Raw genomic sequence first — 15,350 nt, forward strand, 5'->3', positions numbered from 1 at the left:
ATGTTACAGGCTACATGCTACATGCAACATGTTACAGGCTACATGCAACATGTTACATGCAACATGCTACAGGCTACATGCAACAGGCTACATGCAACATGTTGCATGTTGAGCCCCGAAACCATGTAGCATGTAGCCTGTAGCATTTATCCTGTAACATGTCGCATGTAGCCTGTAACATGTTGCATGTAGCCTGTAGCATGTAGCCTGTAACATGTTGCATGGATCCTCTAGCATGTAGTATGTAGCCTGTAGCCGTTAGCATGTAGCCTGTAGCATGCAGCACGGCTCAGGAGTAAAAAGAGCTAAACACCAGCGGACACACCCAAAAGCAACGGGCCTGCTCTCGATTCCAGAACGTCTTTTATAGTCGTTGTCACATCACCTCAATAAGCACCTGTTCCATAGATCGGTTGAGCGCCTTGAGCACCTTGAGCACCTTGAGCGCCTTGAGCGCCTTGCATGCTAGCGGTGAGTGAATGTGATTACCAGTGTGAAGCGCTCCGGGGACTCCTCATGCAGCAGGAAAAGTGCTCCGTGAGTGAAATCCATTTCCCATTAACGACCCCAACGCATGACCTGAGTGGAGCTTTTAATAAATCCTGCACACGATCGCCATTAAAGACCAACAGACAAACAACCAGTTAAAACTACCATCAATCAGACCTCCGTGGTTCCCTTTGGACTAAATCCTCTCTTGTTGAAGGAGTCCAGCGACGGATGGATGGATGGATGGATGGATGAGGGATGGATGGATGGATGGATGGATGGATGGATGGATGGATGGATGGATGGATGGATGGACGGATGGAAGAGTGGATGGGTGGATGGATGGAAGGATGGACGGATGGAAGAATGGATGGATGGGTGGATGATAGATGGATGGATGGATGGGTGGATGATAGATGGATGGATGGAAGAATGGATGGATGGGTGGATGATAGATGGATGGATGGAAGAATGGATGGGTGGATGGATGGAAGAATAGAATAATGGATGGATGGAAGGATGGATGGATGGAAGGATGTTAGAATGGATGGAAGAATGGATGGATGGATGATGGATGGATGGAAGGAAGGATGTATGAATGGATGGAAGGATGGATGGATGGATGGATGGACGGACGGATGGATGGATGGACGGACAGAAGAATGGATGGATGGATGATTGGAAGGATGGATGGATGGATGATTGGAAGGATGGATGGATGGATGGATGGATGGAAGGATGGATGAATGGATGGATGGATGGATTGGAGTAACTTTTTTGCAAAAACTCCTCATCATCCCAGGACTGATCTTTACATTCCGACAAACTATTTCCCAATAAATTCCCAATAAACGGAGGAGAACAAATGTGCCGTACGAAGCGGATGACCTCATGGAGGAGAGCAAAGGAGATCAGCGTTGCCATGGAGACGCTCCTTGCTCAGTCTCTCACACAGTGATGTGCGACGGTCGCCGGTGACAAGAGGCTTCAGCATTTTAGTGACGTGAAGTCACAGAAAATCAACTATTATAATAGTTCCTCAAGAGTTTTAGCAAAAGAACACGGTCGAGATGAGCTGCTGGAATTCTTTCCTTCTTTCTTTCTTTCTTTCTTTCTATTCATTTCAATCATGTTATTTAACGTTTTCTCACATTCCATGAAGTTCATTCCACTGAATGTTTACAAGATTAAAAAGGAGCACAAAGACGCCCCTTTCTTCAAAACACAATAACAGAAAAAAAACAAAAATAGACAAAATGGACAAATGCGCAATTTACAGAATATTCAAATCAGCGGCCCGTTGCAGCAGCAGCAGCAAGTCAAGGCTGCGTGTAGCTTACTTTAGCTCATAGCTTACAAGAAAAATGTATAAATAAAATGAATTAAAATACAATAAAAGAAAATAACCTGCGGTTCACAGACACAAATCATTTTGAACCAAAATCAATGTCACATTTCAGTGAATTATTCAGGCTTTAATGGCTTTAATGGCTTTAATGGCCGTCCAGTTCAATTGTGTTTTAAATCGGGGCGCAGCAGAGGAGTTGTTTAAGTCCTGGTCTACGACATCCAGCTGTGTTAACAGTCATTCACCTGTGGTGGTCTGCATTCCACAGACTGACCATGTTACTGGGATTCTCACACACTGAATAGAATAGAATAGGATAGAATAGAATAGGATAGGATAGAATAGAATAGAATAGGATAGAATAGAATAGAATAGAATAGGATAGAATAGGATAGGATAGGATAGAATAGGATAGAATAGAATAGGATAGGATAGGATAGGATAGAATAGAATACGATAGAATAGAATAGAATAGAATAGAATAGAATAGAATAGAATAGGATAGGATAAGATAGGATAAGATAGGATAGGATAGGATAGAATAGAATAGAATAGGATAGAATAGAATAGAATAGAATAGGATAGAATAGAATAGAATAGGATAGGATAGAATAGGATAGAATAGAATAGGATAGGATAGGATAGAATAGAATAGAATAGAATAGGATAGAATAGAATAGAATAGAATAGAATAGAATAGAATAGAATACGATAGGATAGGATAGGATAGGATAGGATAGAATAGAATAGAATAGAATAGAATACGATAGAATAGAATAGAATAGAATAGAATAGAATAGAATACGATAGGATAGAATAGAATAGAATAGAATAGAATAGAATATGATAGAATAGAATAGAATAGAATAGAATACGATAGGATAGAATAGAATAGAATAGAATAGACTAGAATACGATAGGATAGAATAGAATAGAATAGAATAGAATATGATAGAATAGAATAGAATAGAATAGAATAGAATAGAATAGAATAGAATAGAATAGAATAGAATAGAATAGAATAGAATATGATAGAATAGAATAGAATAGAATAGAATAGAATACGATAGGATAGAATAGAATAGAATAGAATAGAATATGATAGAATAGAATAGAATAGAATAGAATAGAATAGAATAGAATAGAATAGAATAGAATAGAATAGAATACGATAGAATAGAATAGAATAGAATAGAATAGAATACGATAGAATAGAATAGAATAGAATAGAATAGAATAGAATAGAATAGAATAGAATAGAATAGAATAGAATAGAATAGGATAAGATAGGATAGAACAGGATAGAATAGAATAGAGGAGAATAGAATAGAATAGAATATGATAGAATAGAATAGAATAGAATAGAATAGAATAGAATAGAATAGAATAGAATAGAATAGAATAGAGGAAATTCCCGAAGCTGATAACGACCCCAACTGGAGCGTGAAGACAAGTTCTGGACGATCGGCCGTGACGTCTGAAGACGGTTCTACTGAATCTGAAGACTGTGGCGACGTAATCTACAGACCAAGGCCTTTATTCCCCCGATAACCTGGACAAACCTGCAGCTTTCATTTCCTTCAGGTCCTCCTGCACATCTACCGTCTCAACATTCACGACACGAGTTCCAGTAGATCCACCAGCCTGGTTCAGCCTCCTGGTTTCAGCTACAAGAGACTAAAGAACATCTGCAATACGCCTTCAGACTTTCTACATTTGATCCACAAACACCAGACAACCGGGACTGAAAGATCGCTGCGCCTGTTTTTAGTGTTTAGAAATGTTTCTTGATACACGTCAGTGGAAAACACTAAATACGACTTGCTTTCTTTCAAGGTTGTGTTTCATTCCACGCATGTAGAAATGTGTTTTTTCATTGTGCCTCCTGACCGTGTTTCCTCTGGACCAGCAAGTCATTGTAAAATGAGAAATAGTTCTCATTTAATTTATTTATTTTAAAAAAATAATAATAAATAACAGTAAAATAAAATGCTACCGTGTCAAAATAAACCAAAAATCCCTGAGGAATGTCTCCATGGCGTTGTGGCGGGGGGGGGGGCGCGACGCAGAGCGCAATGCATTCTGGGTAGTGAACCAACAAAGTCTGTCGCCGCTCGAATAGGAAGCAGACGCAGAAAGAGAAAGTGGGGAGTGATGAGGAAGACTCTCTATGAAGAAGATCATATATCATTGTTGTTCGTGGCTACCCATTAGCCACGAGCTAACTAGCCTAGCCTAGCCTAGCCTAGCCACCACGAGCTAAAGCGGCGGTCCTGGTTCAGGGTTCGTTTCGTCCGTTTTGTTTGTCGCCCCCTAACTGGCGGCTGGTGTAACTGCGGGACGGTTAAAAAAAAGTGCAACGTGAACGCCACCCGGACCAAATGAAGGGGAATCGAACTTGCAACCTTCCGACTGAGGCCACTCGGCCAATCCGGCCAACGTGCAGTCGTATCTCGTATAAACGTGAACAAATATGCGTAGTTCGGATGAAAATTGAAAAAATTAAAAAACTAAAACGTGTGCGAAATGCATGCGGCGGGACGCAAAAAAACCGGCGCAGCGTGTTATGATGTAACGTGATGTCGTCGGCGTTGGCGACGGCGACGACGAAGCCCTGCAACAGAGTCCGACGCCTCCTGCTGGGCCTCGTTTCCAGTCACTCACAATCTGACTGTGCAAAGAAAGACTGGAGGGAGAGACCGAGTCATGCTGCATGTGCTTCCTGCAGGGAGGGAGACACTGCATGAGGGGGGGGGGGGGGGTGTAGAGGGGGGGTCAGGATATCCCTTCCTGCCGGTGCATGCATGTGTGCAGAAAAAGGGGGCCGCTTGTATGGAATCCTAACAATCCACCTGCACCAGCAAGGAGGTGGGAGAGAGAGAGAGAGAGAGGGGGGGTGGGGGTGGGGGGGGGGGGGGGGTGCATGTTCTACAGAGGGTTCCCCAGCCGCCTGATATATGAAGCAATCTGCAGCGAATACAAGCCCACAAGCGGTTCATTCAGAAAATTATGGCAAGCTGTGAGGGCCAGTCTGCTCTCACATGCTGCTGCACAGTCACCGTCCTCTGCTGGAGGGGGGGGGGGGGGGGGGGGGGGGTAAGGGGGGCGGGGGACACATGCATGGTGCATCAAATAATCCAAAAAGAAAAAAAAAATCAACCCAACAGAGGCGACGCACGCGCGCGCCCGCGCGCGCGCCCTCACCTTCAGCGTGGTGTTGGGGTAGCTGACGGGCACCTTGAGGAAGGTGCTGTTGGCGAGCACCGCCTGCCGGATGTCCTCGAAGATGGTGACGATGTCGTCCAGCAGGCAGCGCTTGTCCCGGTGGCTCAGCACGCACAGGTGCGCGAACGTGTAGTTGAAGCCCTTGTAGCTGACGCGCAGGTCCAGCACCTGCTTGTGCACCTGCAGCACCTGGTCGGCCAGCTCCAGGATGTTGCCCCCGGACCTCGCCAGCAGGATGAGCCTGCCATATCTGCCCGGCGTGTGCAGGTCCGAGTACAGCTTGTGCTTCGACCGGTCGACGGCGAACAGGCTGTTGGCGAGGCTGCGCTCGATCTTGGCGAGGCTGTGCGTCGGCGCCACCAGCACCTCCAGGTCCGTCTCCGGCGCGAAGCGGCTCAGCACCGTGGAGCCGAAGATGATGGTGAGCACGGCGGGCACGGTGAGGAAGAAGACGGGGTGCCTGCTGACGAACAAGCCCAGCCAGTAGAACGACGCCTTCAGCCCTCTGTGTATCACTTGCCGCAGCATCCTCCACAGAATCCCGCTCGCAGACGCCCCGTCCCCGCCGGTGAAGCACATGTGACATCCAGACTCGCGGTTTCCCCGGCGCTTCAGGTCTCAGGTCGGGGGAGAATCACGCCGGGCTCCGACGCACGCACGCACGCACGCACACACACATGCATGCACGCACTCTCTCGCACACACACACCTGGAAAGGAAAAAAAAAAAAAAAAAAGCGGCACTGCAGCAATTCGCGGCCAAGACGGGCGGACGCGCGCGGGCGCGCACATACGAGGGGAAAGAGAGACAAGTCAGAAACATCCTCGCGATTCTTCTTTTTTTTTTTTTTTTTTTTTTTTGACCCCCCCCTCCCACCCCCCCCTGGCTTTCTTTCTTCCTTTCCTTCTTTTTCTTTTTTCTTATGTTTTGGGTGGTCGTCGCTCGTCCTCGGTCTCCTTCTCAAGCCATCGCGCCTCCGCTGCGGCGGAGGAGAAGGAAGGAAGGGAGGAAGGGAGGAAGGGAGGAAGGGAGATCAGGGAGCCGCGAGCCTGGATCGCTGCACCGGCTGCAGTGGCAGCGACGAGCCGCGGCGGTGCGATGTGCGTTCCGTGCGTCTCCCCCCCCCTCCTCCTCCTCCTCCCTCCATCCCTCCTCCTCCCTCCCTCCATCCCTCCTCCTCCTCCTCCAGCGCGTGCAGCTCCACACGAGCAGCGGTGCTGATGCTGATGCCTGGTTTATGTATCTGACTGTAACCATGTGGAGAGGAGCTGCAGGGGGGAGGGATGGAGGGATGGATGGAGGGAGGGAGGGAGGGAGGGAGGGGGAGGACGCCTGGTTATTTAAGGAACAGTGGAGGCAACATGAGAGTGTAAAATAAAAAAAAAGAAGAAAGAAATGCATCCTGCTGAATGGCCGGCAGCACTCTGCAGCAGTGACTCAGTGTTGCTTCATGAATGGGGAAAACCCGACCTGTGTGTTGTGCTTCACTGTATTAGTCCAGGCCGGACCTGTCTGTCTGTCTGTCTGTCTGTCTGTCTGTCTGTCTGTCTGTCTGTCTGTCTGTCTGTCTGTCTGTCTGTCTGTCTGTCTGTCTGTCTGTCTCTCCGGTCCGAACAAATCCTGGATTACAGACTCAGCGAGTCGGGTTCGTTATCGAATACGACGACGTGAAGAGAAGAGGGACGACGGCGGGATTTATTTTAGGTTTAAGATGTGATCAGAGCAGAAGGAGGGATGTTTTCTTTTTAGTTGATTTTAGTTCATTATAGTTTGGATTTACTTCACAGGTAAACTAAATGATTCGTTGAGCACGTCGGGGAATTTGATCATCAATAAATCTGTGCTTTTCCCCAACCGCCTTTCTAGTTTCATGGTGTTTTTAGGTCCACTGGGTTAAGAGAGTAATGCCAAACTGAAAACAACACTTGTTTGAGCTGCACTTATGAGGTGGTCCGGAACAAAGTGACACCAAAAAAAGGCAAAGTTTAAGGATTTTATAACTGAGATATAAAGGAAAAATCAATTGTAGTGAAAAACGGCGCAAAATGCTTGAGGCCCAGGAGGGTTAAGTAGAAAAGTTAAATGTTTAAAGGAGTCATATAATTCAGATTTTCAATGCTTCTTGCTCCAAAAAACGTTTTGTTCAAAGCTCTTTGGGGATTTTTTTTGCCTCAAAATCAGCTTTTCCTTCATTTTCAGCCGTTTCAATGTTGGATCCTCGGAGCTGCATTCCAAATCTGCTGTGTCTGTGTGAGCTGGACTGGCTCCGCCCCCACACACACGCCCATCTATGGGGAAGAAGAGGAGGAAGTACTTCCTCTCGTGGCGCCATGTGCCAGAGCAGAGCTGCTTGATTGTGGGGGGGGGGAGGAGCCTACCTTGATTGTGATTGGCTAAAACCCCCCGATGACACTATATAGGGTTTGATTTCTGATTGGCTGCTTGGAGCAACACACTTTTTAAAAGAGAGAGAGACTTTCTTCACTTCTGGGGCGTCGTTCCAGGTCTGGAGAGTAAATTAGAAATTAGAAAGTACATTTTGCATCATATTAACCCTTTAAAACCTTAAAGCAAATCCCCAAAGTTGATTTAAAACACATTATTTCTGCACACTGTTCAGAGGGAATGAGTCAATTTGAATAAAGCGTTCTTGGACCAACGAGACTCGTGTGAAAAGTGTTGAAAAGCTGCATAAATAGATTACGATCACGTCAACCCAGTGCCATTGTGGATCTTCTTGACCAAGAAGTACTTTTTTTAAAGTAGGTGGAACAGCAGCGGGGAAGTGGAATTAAAAAGTAGGACATGTACAGTCCCTGCCGCGGCACCTGAATTATTTCTTGGCACGACTGGACCCTCTTGTCTTCCCGGCTGCCAAACCGACGCAGCTTCTTAGTTCCTCTTATTTGATTGTCAGAAGCTTTTTTTGACTGTATTTCCTGATATCACAGACAAAGCTCTGACGTGGCTCGTCAGTCACGGAGGGAAACGTTGTCCCTCTACTGAGCATGTGCAGGATAAGTTGTTCTAGAATGTTTATGAAGCATCAGCTTCCTCCCAGTATCTTGAGCCTTCAGGGAAACAAGGTGGTTCGACATTAAAAAGCTGATATTCAATGAAAAACTCACTTTCCTATAGAGGTTTTCAAAAGTGTGTTGCTCCAAGCAGCCAATCAGAAATCAAACCCTATATAGTGTCATCGGGGGGTTCAGCCAATCACAATCAAGGTAGGCTCCTCCCCCCTTTTAACTCCTCCCACAATCAGGCAGCTCTACTCTGGCACATGGCGCCACGAGAGGAAGTACTTCCTCCTCTTCCCATAGATGGGCGTGTGTGTGGGGGCGGAGCCAGTCCAGCTCACACATGACACAGCAGATTCTGAATGCAGCTCCTAGGATCCGATATTCTAATGGAGGGAAAATCAAGAACCTTTGAATACGAGGTTTCTGGATCGATAAGACTCGGGTGAAATTGTTGAAAAGCTGTAGAATATGACTCCTTTAAATATTTTGTGATGATTTAACTCCCCTCGTAAAAAAAAACAACAATTCTAATTTGTTTTGTAGTGACGCTTGAAATGGAAGTACTTCAATTAAGACTGTCAGTGTTTCACCTGTCCTCTATGCTCTGTGCTGATTGGCCAGCGAGTTCTGGGAGGCGGAGCAGGAAGCAACAGGAAGTGATGTGGCGGAGGAGAAGACGGCTGGTTGTGTTTTTCTCTGATCCACTGGAGGGAAACTTTCCTCGTTGGAAATGTTTCTTTTATCTTTTGTTCAGTAAAACGCCTTGAATAAAAGTGGACTTTTACCTCTACTGTGCGTCTCTCTACGTAGAAATGAAAACCCCAAAAAGTTTCCACTTGGACTCCACGTTGCCGTGGAAACGGGCCCTGATGCTTTATTCCGGCAAACCGCATTCTTTACAGCGGCTAATCTGAAGCGACACGCACACAAAAGGCTTTGATCCAAACAACGAAACACCGATGTCAAAAGTCCTCGGCGGCCAAAACCCACTTCTGTCGAAGGTCAGATTTGTGGCACGAGCGCATTTCTGGTACGACATCAAACGTTGAGTTCCGCTGGGAAAATTCAGCCTCCGAGCGCCTGGACGTAAATATAGGCAGAGTTTTTCAACCACCGGTGTTCCGTGAGATCTCGTCAGGTGAGCCGTTGGAAATGATCCATTTTCAAAAAAATTTCTAAAAAACCTTTGCTCTCACAGTGTGTTGCAGAGTAATCATGTATAAATACTCTTCACCACTAGAGGGCAGCACAGAACTTTGCCGGTGAAATGTAAAGTGACAGACGTCAGTGTGGTTCATCTCCACCTCCTGCTACCATCTTGTATCAAAGTACTGTGTCAGTGACAGTGATGGAGAAGTTTTTGAAAACCAGGATCTCAGCTCTTCATCCATCAGGTCCAGGTTTCACACTGAGGGAGGCACTATTAAAAAAAGTCCTTGCTTTCTGGATTTACTGGATTCCTGTTGATAAAACTTTGATGAGAAAGACTTTATATTGTTAATAGAGGCTACAGAGTTAAACATTTTAACATTTTCAGGTGGAGGAGGTGTGCCTCCAGATGTTTCCAAAGTAAAAAGTGTGCCTCGGCTCAAAAAGGTTGAAAAACACTGATTTAGACGATACGAGGCGTAAAAACACAAAAACAAACATTGATGACATCACCAATTGCACCATTATTACACAACGCGGTTCTACGCACCCGCATTTTCTAACAACTGTTGCAACGTGTGAAAAGTCATCGCATATCGAGTCGAACATCGATCCCGTGATCCCACAATGCACCGGTATTACATAACGCGGCGCCGCAGCGTCTCGCCAAAGACACGCTACGACATCAGAAGTGTCTTTTTGCGTCCCTTGAAATACTTTCCCCCGTCCTCATTCCATCAGCGCCACGGAGAACGGCGGCGCCGCATCTGAAAGAGCTAAATCCGCCCGGCATCGTGGCAGGTGGTGTCATCTCTTCGCTGGCTGACGGACGCGCTGACGGGTGTGCCTCCAGATTTCTCCCAAGAAAAAAGTGTGTCTTCGCTCAAAAAAAAGGTTGAAAAACACTGAATATAGGAATGCAGCTGCTGTTCGCTTTTGAAAAATGGAGCCACTCTCCTCTCTGTGTGCGGTTAGAAGAAAAAGAGAAGCTCACCGGCTGGAAGAAAGAAAATAAATTGTGGTCATTGTTTCCTGCTTGCTCAGCAGTAAACCCTCCAGACTGCACAGACCTAATGAGAGGCCGCAGACTGACCACACTGCGTTTAACCTCCGACTGGATGCCAAGCGCTCTCGCCGCCGGCCTGCCAGCTAGAGCCTGATCACATTAAAAAGTGTGTATACGCTATGAGATAATAATAATAATAATAAAACCTTCTGTGATTTGTCTCAAAGTCACAAGCAGAGTCAGAGAAGTCGACCTGGAGCCTCGCAGACGATCCAGCCTCACATCGAGAATAAAGAAATATATCATAAAGAGCCTTTTCTGGTTTATATGGAACATTAAATCCAGAAATGACAGGAAGCTGACTGGAACGACATGAAGCTACGGTAAGAATTTACATAAGTAAATCAGAATCAGCAGTAAAATACAAAGATTTGAGCTTCACGTGAAGAAAACAAACCAGGACATGAACATGGTTATGTTCTAAACACAGCGAGAGACAAGATCCACAACAACGTGACGAGACCTGAAACTACAGAAAATGGGGAAACACTCTGGTGAAAATACAAAAAGCTCAATTTTAAATGTTCGAGGAAGGAATCATCACAGCAACACGGCGCCTACAGGAAGTAAAAACTCACCGCAGTCCTCATTTATAACTTAAATTAAACTAAGTTCTTAAATTAAGTTCATCTCAGATGGAACGTCACAACGCCTCAATTCTAGTGCGTTTCTATACAATTTCTATTTAACGGAGAAAAACGGAACAATTCCACATGTTAAAGTTCGTTTTTTAGGTTTTTTTTTTTTTTTAATGTGTGGATATAATAAATTATTATTAATAAATACACCAATAAAACGTGTTTTCAATTATTCATTTATTTTTTTACCCCCCAAACAAACCAGTGTGTCTCTATTCAGCCAATCGGTGCAGGGCATGCGTTGACCTTTGAACTTGCGACTTCCTGTTAACAAGAGGTCATTTGCTTGTAGACGTGCGAATTCTGTCACATAACAACGTTATAACCTAAATCCCCGGCACCGCCAATGAACGGTCGAGCCAAAGAAAAGTATCTCTGGCGCCCCCTCTGGTGACAGCAGTGAAGTACAATAACAAACAAGGTCAACAACACACAATAAAGTAGCACAGTCATATTTAATTTAAAAACAAAATAAGAAAAAAGGAGGTAGAACACTTCAACATTGTATTTCTATTTTTTTTTACAGTCATAAAGTCGATCAAGTCATGAGGTTTAATCCAACAGAAGAAAAAGGTCGAATCAAGTGCAGCAAAACACCTTTTAGTCGCACTTCGGCCGCGTTTCTTCGGTGTGTTTGAAAGTGTGTGCGTGAACACGGCGCGGCGCGGCGCGGCGCGGTGGGTCTGTGCCACTTTTATGAAAGCCATTTTCCGCTCGGGTGACTCTTCCTCCCGACGCCGGCGGCGTCCCAGAAGCCCGCGGGGCCCGAGGAAGGCGGCGGCCTCGTCCTCGCCGCTAATCACAGTCATTCATCAGCGTCTCCACTCAGACCGCCACACACACACACACACACTCACACACACACACACTCCACGGAGAGCATTATGTAATAACGATGCAACAATGTAATAAATGCTCAATTGAAGATGTCATTCTGTAACAACTTGTTACACGTTACCATCAAGTTATGTAGTAACGCCACATTTTGTAACAATCTGCTGCATATTTTAATAAATGTTGTAGCAACTTGTTACATGTTGCAACAGTTGTTACAAAACACTTTTCTTTTTTTTTTTAAGAAAATGTAATAATTTGGTGGATTATGTAAAAAAGTCATCCTTGCCTTGATTAGAAAAGCCGTCATATCATCAGAATAACACTAAGTTTTCCAGCTTAATCAAGATTTATTCAAAAACAACAACAACAACATTCCAGCATCTCTACAGACAGATGTACTGACACGTTGCCATGACGGATTCAGTCTGTGAGAGCAGAACTGGACGTCCTGCAAACTGTTTGCAAACAAACAACTTGAGCCTCCCTCTGTTGTTATGTTTATTTTACTTCACAACATCCAGACATGAAAGACGACGACAAAGACGTCAGTGTAAGACGGAGAAGAGACACTGGAAACGATATTTACAAATCCTGCAGGTTAATGAATAAGTAAGTAAGTAAGTAAGTAAGTAAGTAAATATATAAATAAATAAATAAATAAAAAGAAATAAAAATGTAATTAAATTAAATAAAATTGAATATAATTGAATAAAATAAAATTTAATTAAATAAAATTTAATTAAATCAAATTAAAAAAGCTAATTGAGAAAAAGAAAAAAACAATAATAATAATAATAAATAAGCTTATTTATCCACAATCTACTAGGGTGAAGCAACTTTCACCTTCACCCTGATTGGTCTTCTTTTAAAATCCAGTGTTTTTTTATTATTATTATTATTATTATTATATCCAGTTCATTAAAATGTCTGGTTTTCGTAGTTTTTTCAACAATTCACACTTAAGGTTACTGAAAGTTAGTTTGGTGAAGCAGCTGCCGCCACGACTCCGCAACTCTCAGACACAATCCGGCCGAGGTCGCGACCTTCCGACCGCCACCTCGGACCGATCTGAGCCGCGACGGCGGAATCTATCAACGTTTCCCCCACGATCCGATCTTTCGTCTCAAGACACCCGAATATCGCGCCGTTTTGCTGGAGCCGTTATCCGAACCGGACCGAAGCGTTTCCAACCGTCTGGCGTTCTTTACAGGAAGTCACTGGTTGTCGCCGTACCGACGCTGGAAGAAAGTACGTCCTGTTTTTTTTCGAGGAAACTTTGGGTTGACATCCGTCACATTTCTGCGTAAGAACTCCTCCACCGTGGCCGTGGCGGCGCCACAGAGAGGAGGAGTGCTCCAGGCGGCGCTGGCGGGGGTAAACACAGCGGCGCCGTCCCACCGTTATGTCATGTGGGGCACTGAGCTGAAAACTGGGGGTTTCAAACAAACACGACTGTTGTTGTTTTTTAGCTGTCTGACTTTGCATTCTCTAACTTGATCAAATTTACATACCTTCATTTATTTTCGTTTTTTGCTCGGGGGGGGGGGGGGGGGGGGGTTCTATATAATAAACACGTGTAGAAAATGTTAAATAGAAGTCACCTTTATAGCACTTTTTTCCACTGAACAGTTTATAATGTTAATCACATTTACCTTTTGAAGCGGTGATTGAAAGCGCTCCGCCCGTCCGCAGAGAGCACTCTGGGCTCCGGTGTCTTGCTCAAGGACACTTCAACACACGGGCAATCAAACCTGCGATTAAGAGACGACCCCCCCCCCCCCCCCAGACTGACCCAGAGCCGCTCACTGCGTACGAGGACACGTCCAGCAAAAGACATTAAACGTAATGTGTAACACTCAAACACGCCTTGCAGAGTAATCATGTATAAATACTCTTCACCACTAGAGGGCAGCACAGAACTTTGCCGGTGAAATGTAAAGTGACAGACGTCAGTGTGGTTCATCTCCACCTCCTGCTACCATCTTGTATCAAAGTACTGTGTCAGTGACAGTGATGGAGAAGTTTTTGAAAACCAGGATCTCAGCTCTTCATCCATCAGGTCCAGGTTTCACACTGAGGGAGGCACTATTAAAAAAAGTCCTTGCTTTCTGGATTTACTGGATTCCTGTTGATAAAACTGTGATGAGAAAGACTTTATATTGTTAATAGAGGCTACAGAGTTTAACTTTTTAACATTTCCGGGTGGTGGTGGTGTGACTCCAGATGATTCCAAAGTAAAAAGTGTGTCTTGGCTCAAAGAAGGTTGAAAAACACTGATTTAGACGATACGAAGCGTAAAAACACAAAAACAAACATTGATGACATCACCAATTGCACCATTATTACACAACGCGGTTCTACGCACCCGCATTTTCTAACAACTGTTGCAACGTGTGAAAAGTCATCGCATATCGAGTCGAACATCGATCACGTGATCCCACAATGCACCGGTATTACATAACGCGGCGCCGCAGCGTCTCGCCAAAGACACGCTACGACATCAGAAGTGTCTTTTTGCGTCCCTTGAAATACTTTCCCCCGCCACGGAGAACGGCGGCGCCGCACCTGAAAGAGCTAAATCCGCCCGGCATCGTGGCAGGTGGTGTCATCTCTTCGCTGGCTGACGGGCGCGCTGACACGCAACACACTTTCAACAACTCACACACACACACACACACTCCACCCGATTATGTCAAGAACAAAAAAACCAAAAAAAACAAAGGCTATCTTTTTTTTTTTGTTGTTGCAGCGGCTCCTTATTGGCGCCTAATGACCGTTAATCTTCAGAGAAAAGAGCGTTTCATCCAGTTTTAGCCACATTGAGCTCTTCGTTCTGCAGACGCACAAAAAAAAAAAAAAAAAAAAAAGTTCCTTTATCTGCCTATTAATGTGACGGGGCGGAAAAATCCAGAGGGTGAGCTTTAATGAGGGTTCCGTGATTGATTGGAGTTGTACTTCACTCGTCTCCAGAGAGCAGATTCTAATGAGTCTTCTACTGTTTATAGAAGGAACACTTGACCTAAATCGGGGGCCATTAATTGGCCATCACACCCTCGACCCCCCCGAAACTAATCATCTCTGGAACAAAACCACAAAAGAAAGAGTGAAACGACGTCTTATTTTTCACTTCACATTTTATTCAATGATGCAATTAAATAGAATTTTCTTTCCCAACAAACCCGAGTTACTAGCTTGCGCCTCTCTTACGCGACGTTGACGAGAAAAGGGCAAAACTTTCATTGCATTTCGAGTCGAACGAAACGCTTCAACTGGATTGAAAACAAACAAACAAGCAAAAATAAAAAAATAGGCTTTGTGACCAAATGGCAGAACGTTGAAGTTGGCGGGTTGAAGCATCTTCAACGTGGCTAAAATTGCTACATATTAGCCATCGGAAACGCAACTTTTTGAAAATGCTCGGACTACGTCGTCACGGAAACGGCTGCAAAATGTCGCTTTCTGAAAGGCTGAAAGACATGTCTTGAATTAGATTAGATTAGATTAGATTAGATTAGATTAGTAAAATTCAATTCAATTCAATTCAATTCAATTCAATTCAATTCAATTCAATTCAA

At 44.7% G+C, this 15,350-nt stretch overlaps 1 protein-coding gene across 1 annotated transcript in view; it reads right to left on the minus strand.

The window, feature by feature from the left end:
* Nucleotides 1-5,641, minus strand: part of ptchd4 (patched domain containing 4) — a gene marked incomplete at both ends in the record, with an annotated part of 24,043 nt that extends 18,402 nt beyond the window's left edge. Inside the window, one exon of the mRNA XM_080513678.1 lies at nt 5,042-5,641. Coding sequence (XP_080369804.1) covers nt 5,042-5,641 — 600 coding nt within the window. The remainder of the gene's footprint in view (nt 1-5,041) is intronic.
* Nucleotides 5,642-15,350: the final 9,709 nt, after the last annotated feature.

Source organism: Blennius ocellaris (assembly GCF_963422515.1).
Source record: "Blennius ocellaris genome assembly, chromosome: 18".
Classification (NCBI taxonomy): Eukaryota; Metazoa; Chordata; class Actinopteri; order Blenniiformes; family Blenniidae; genus Blennius; species Blennius ocellaris.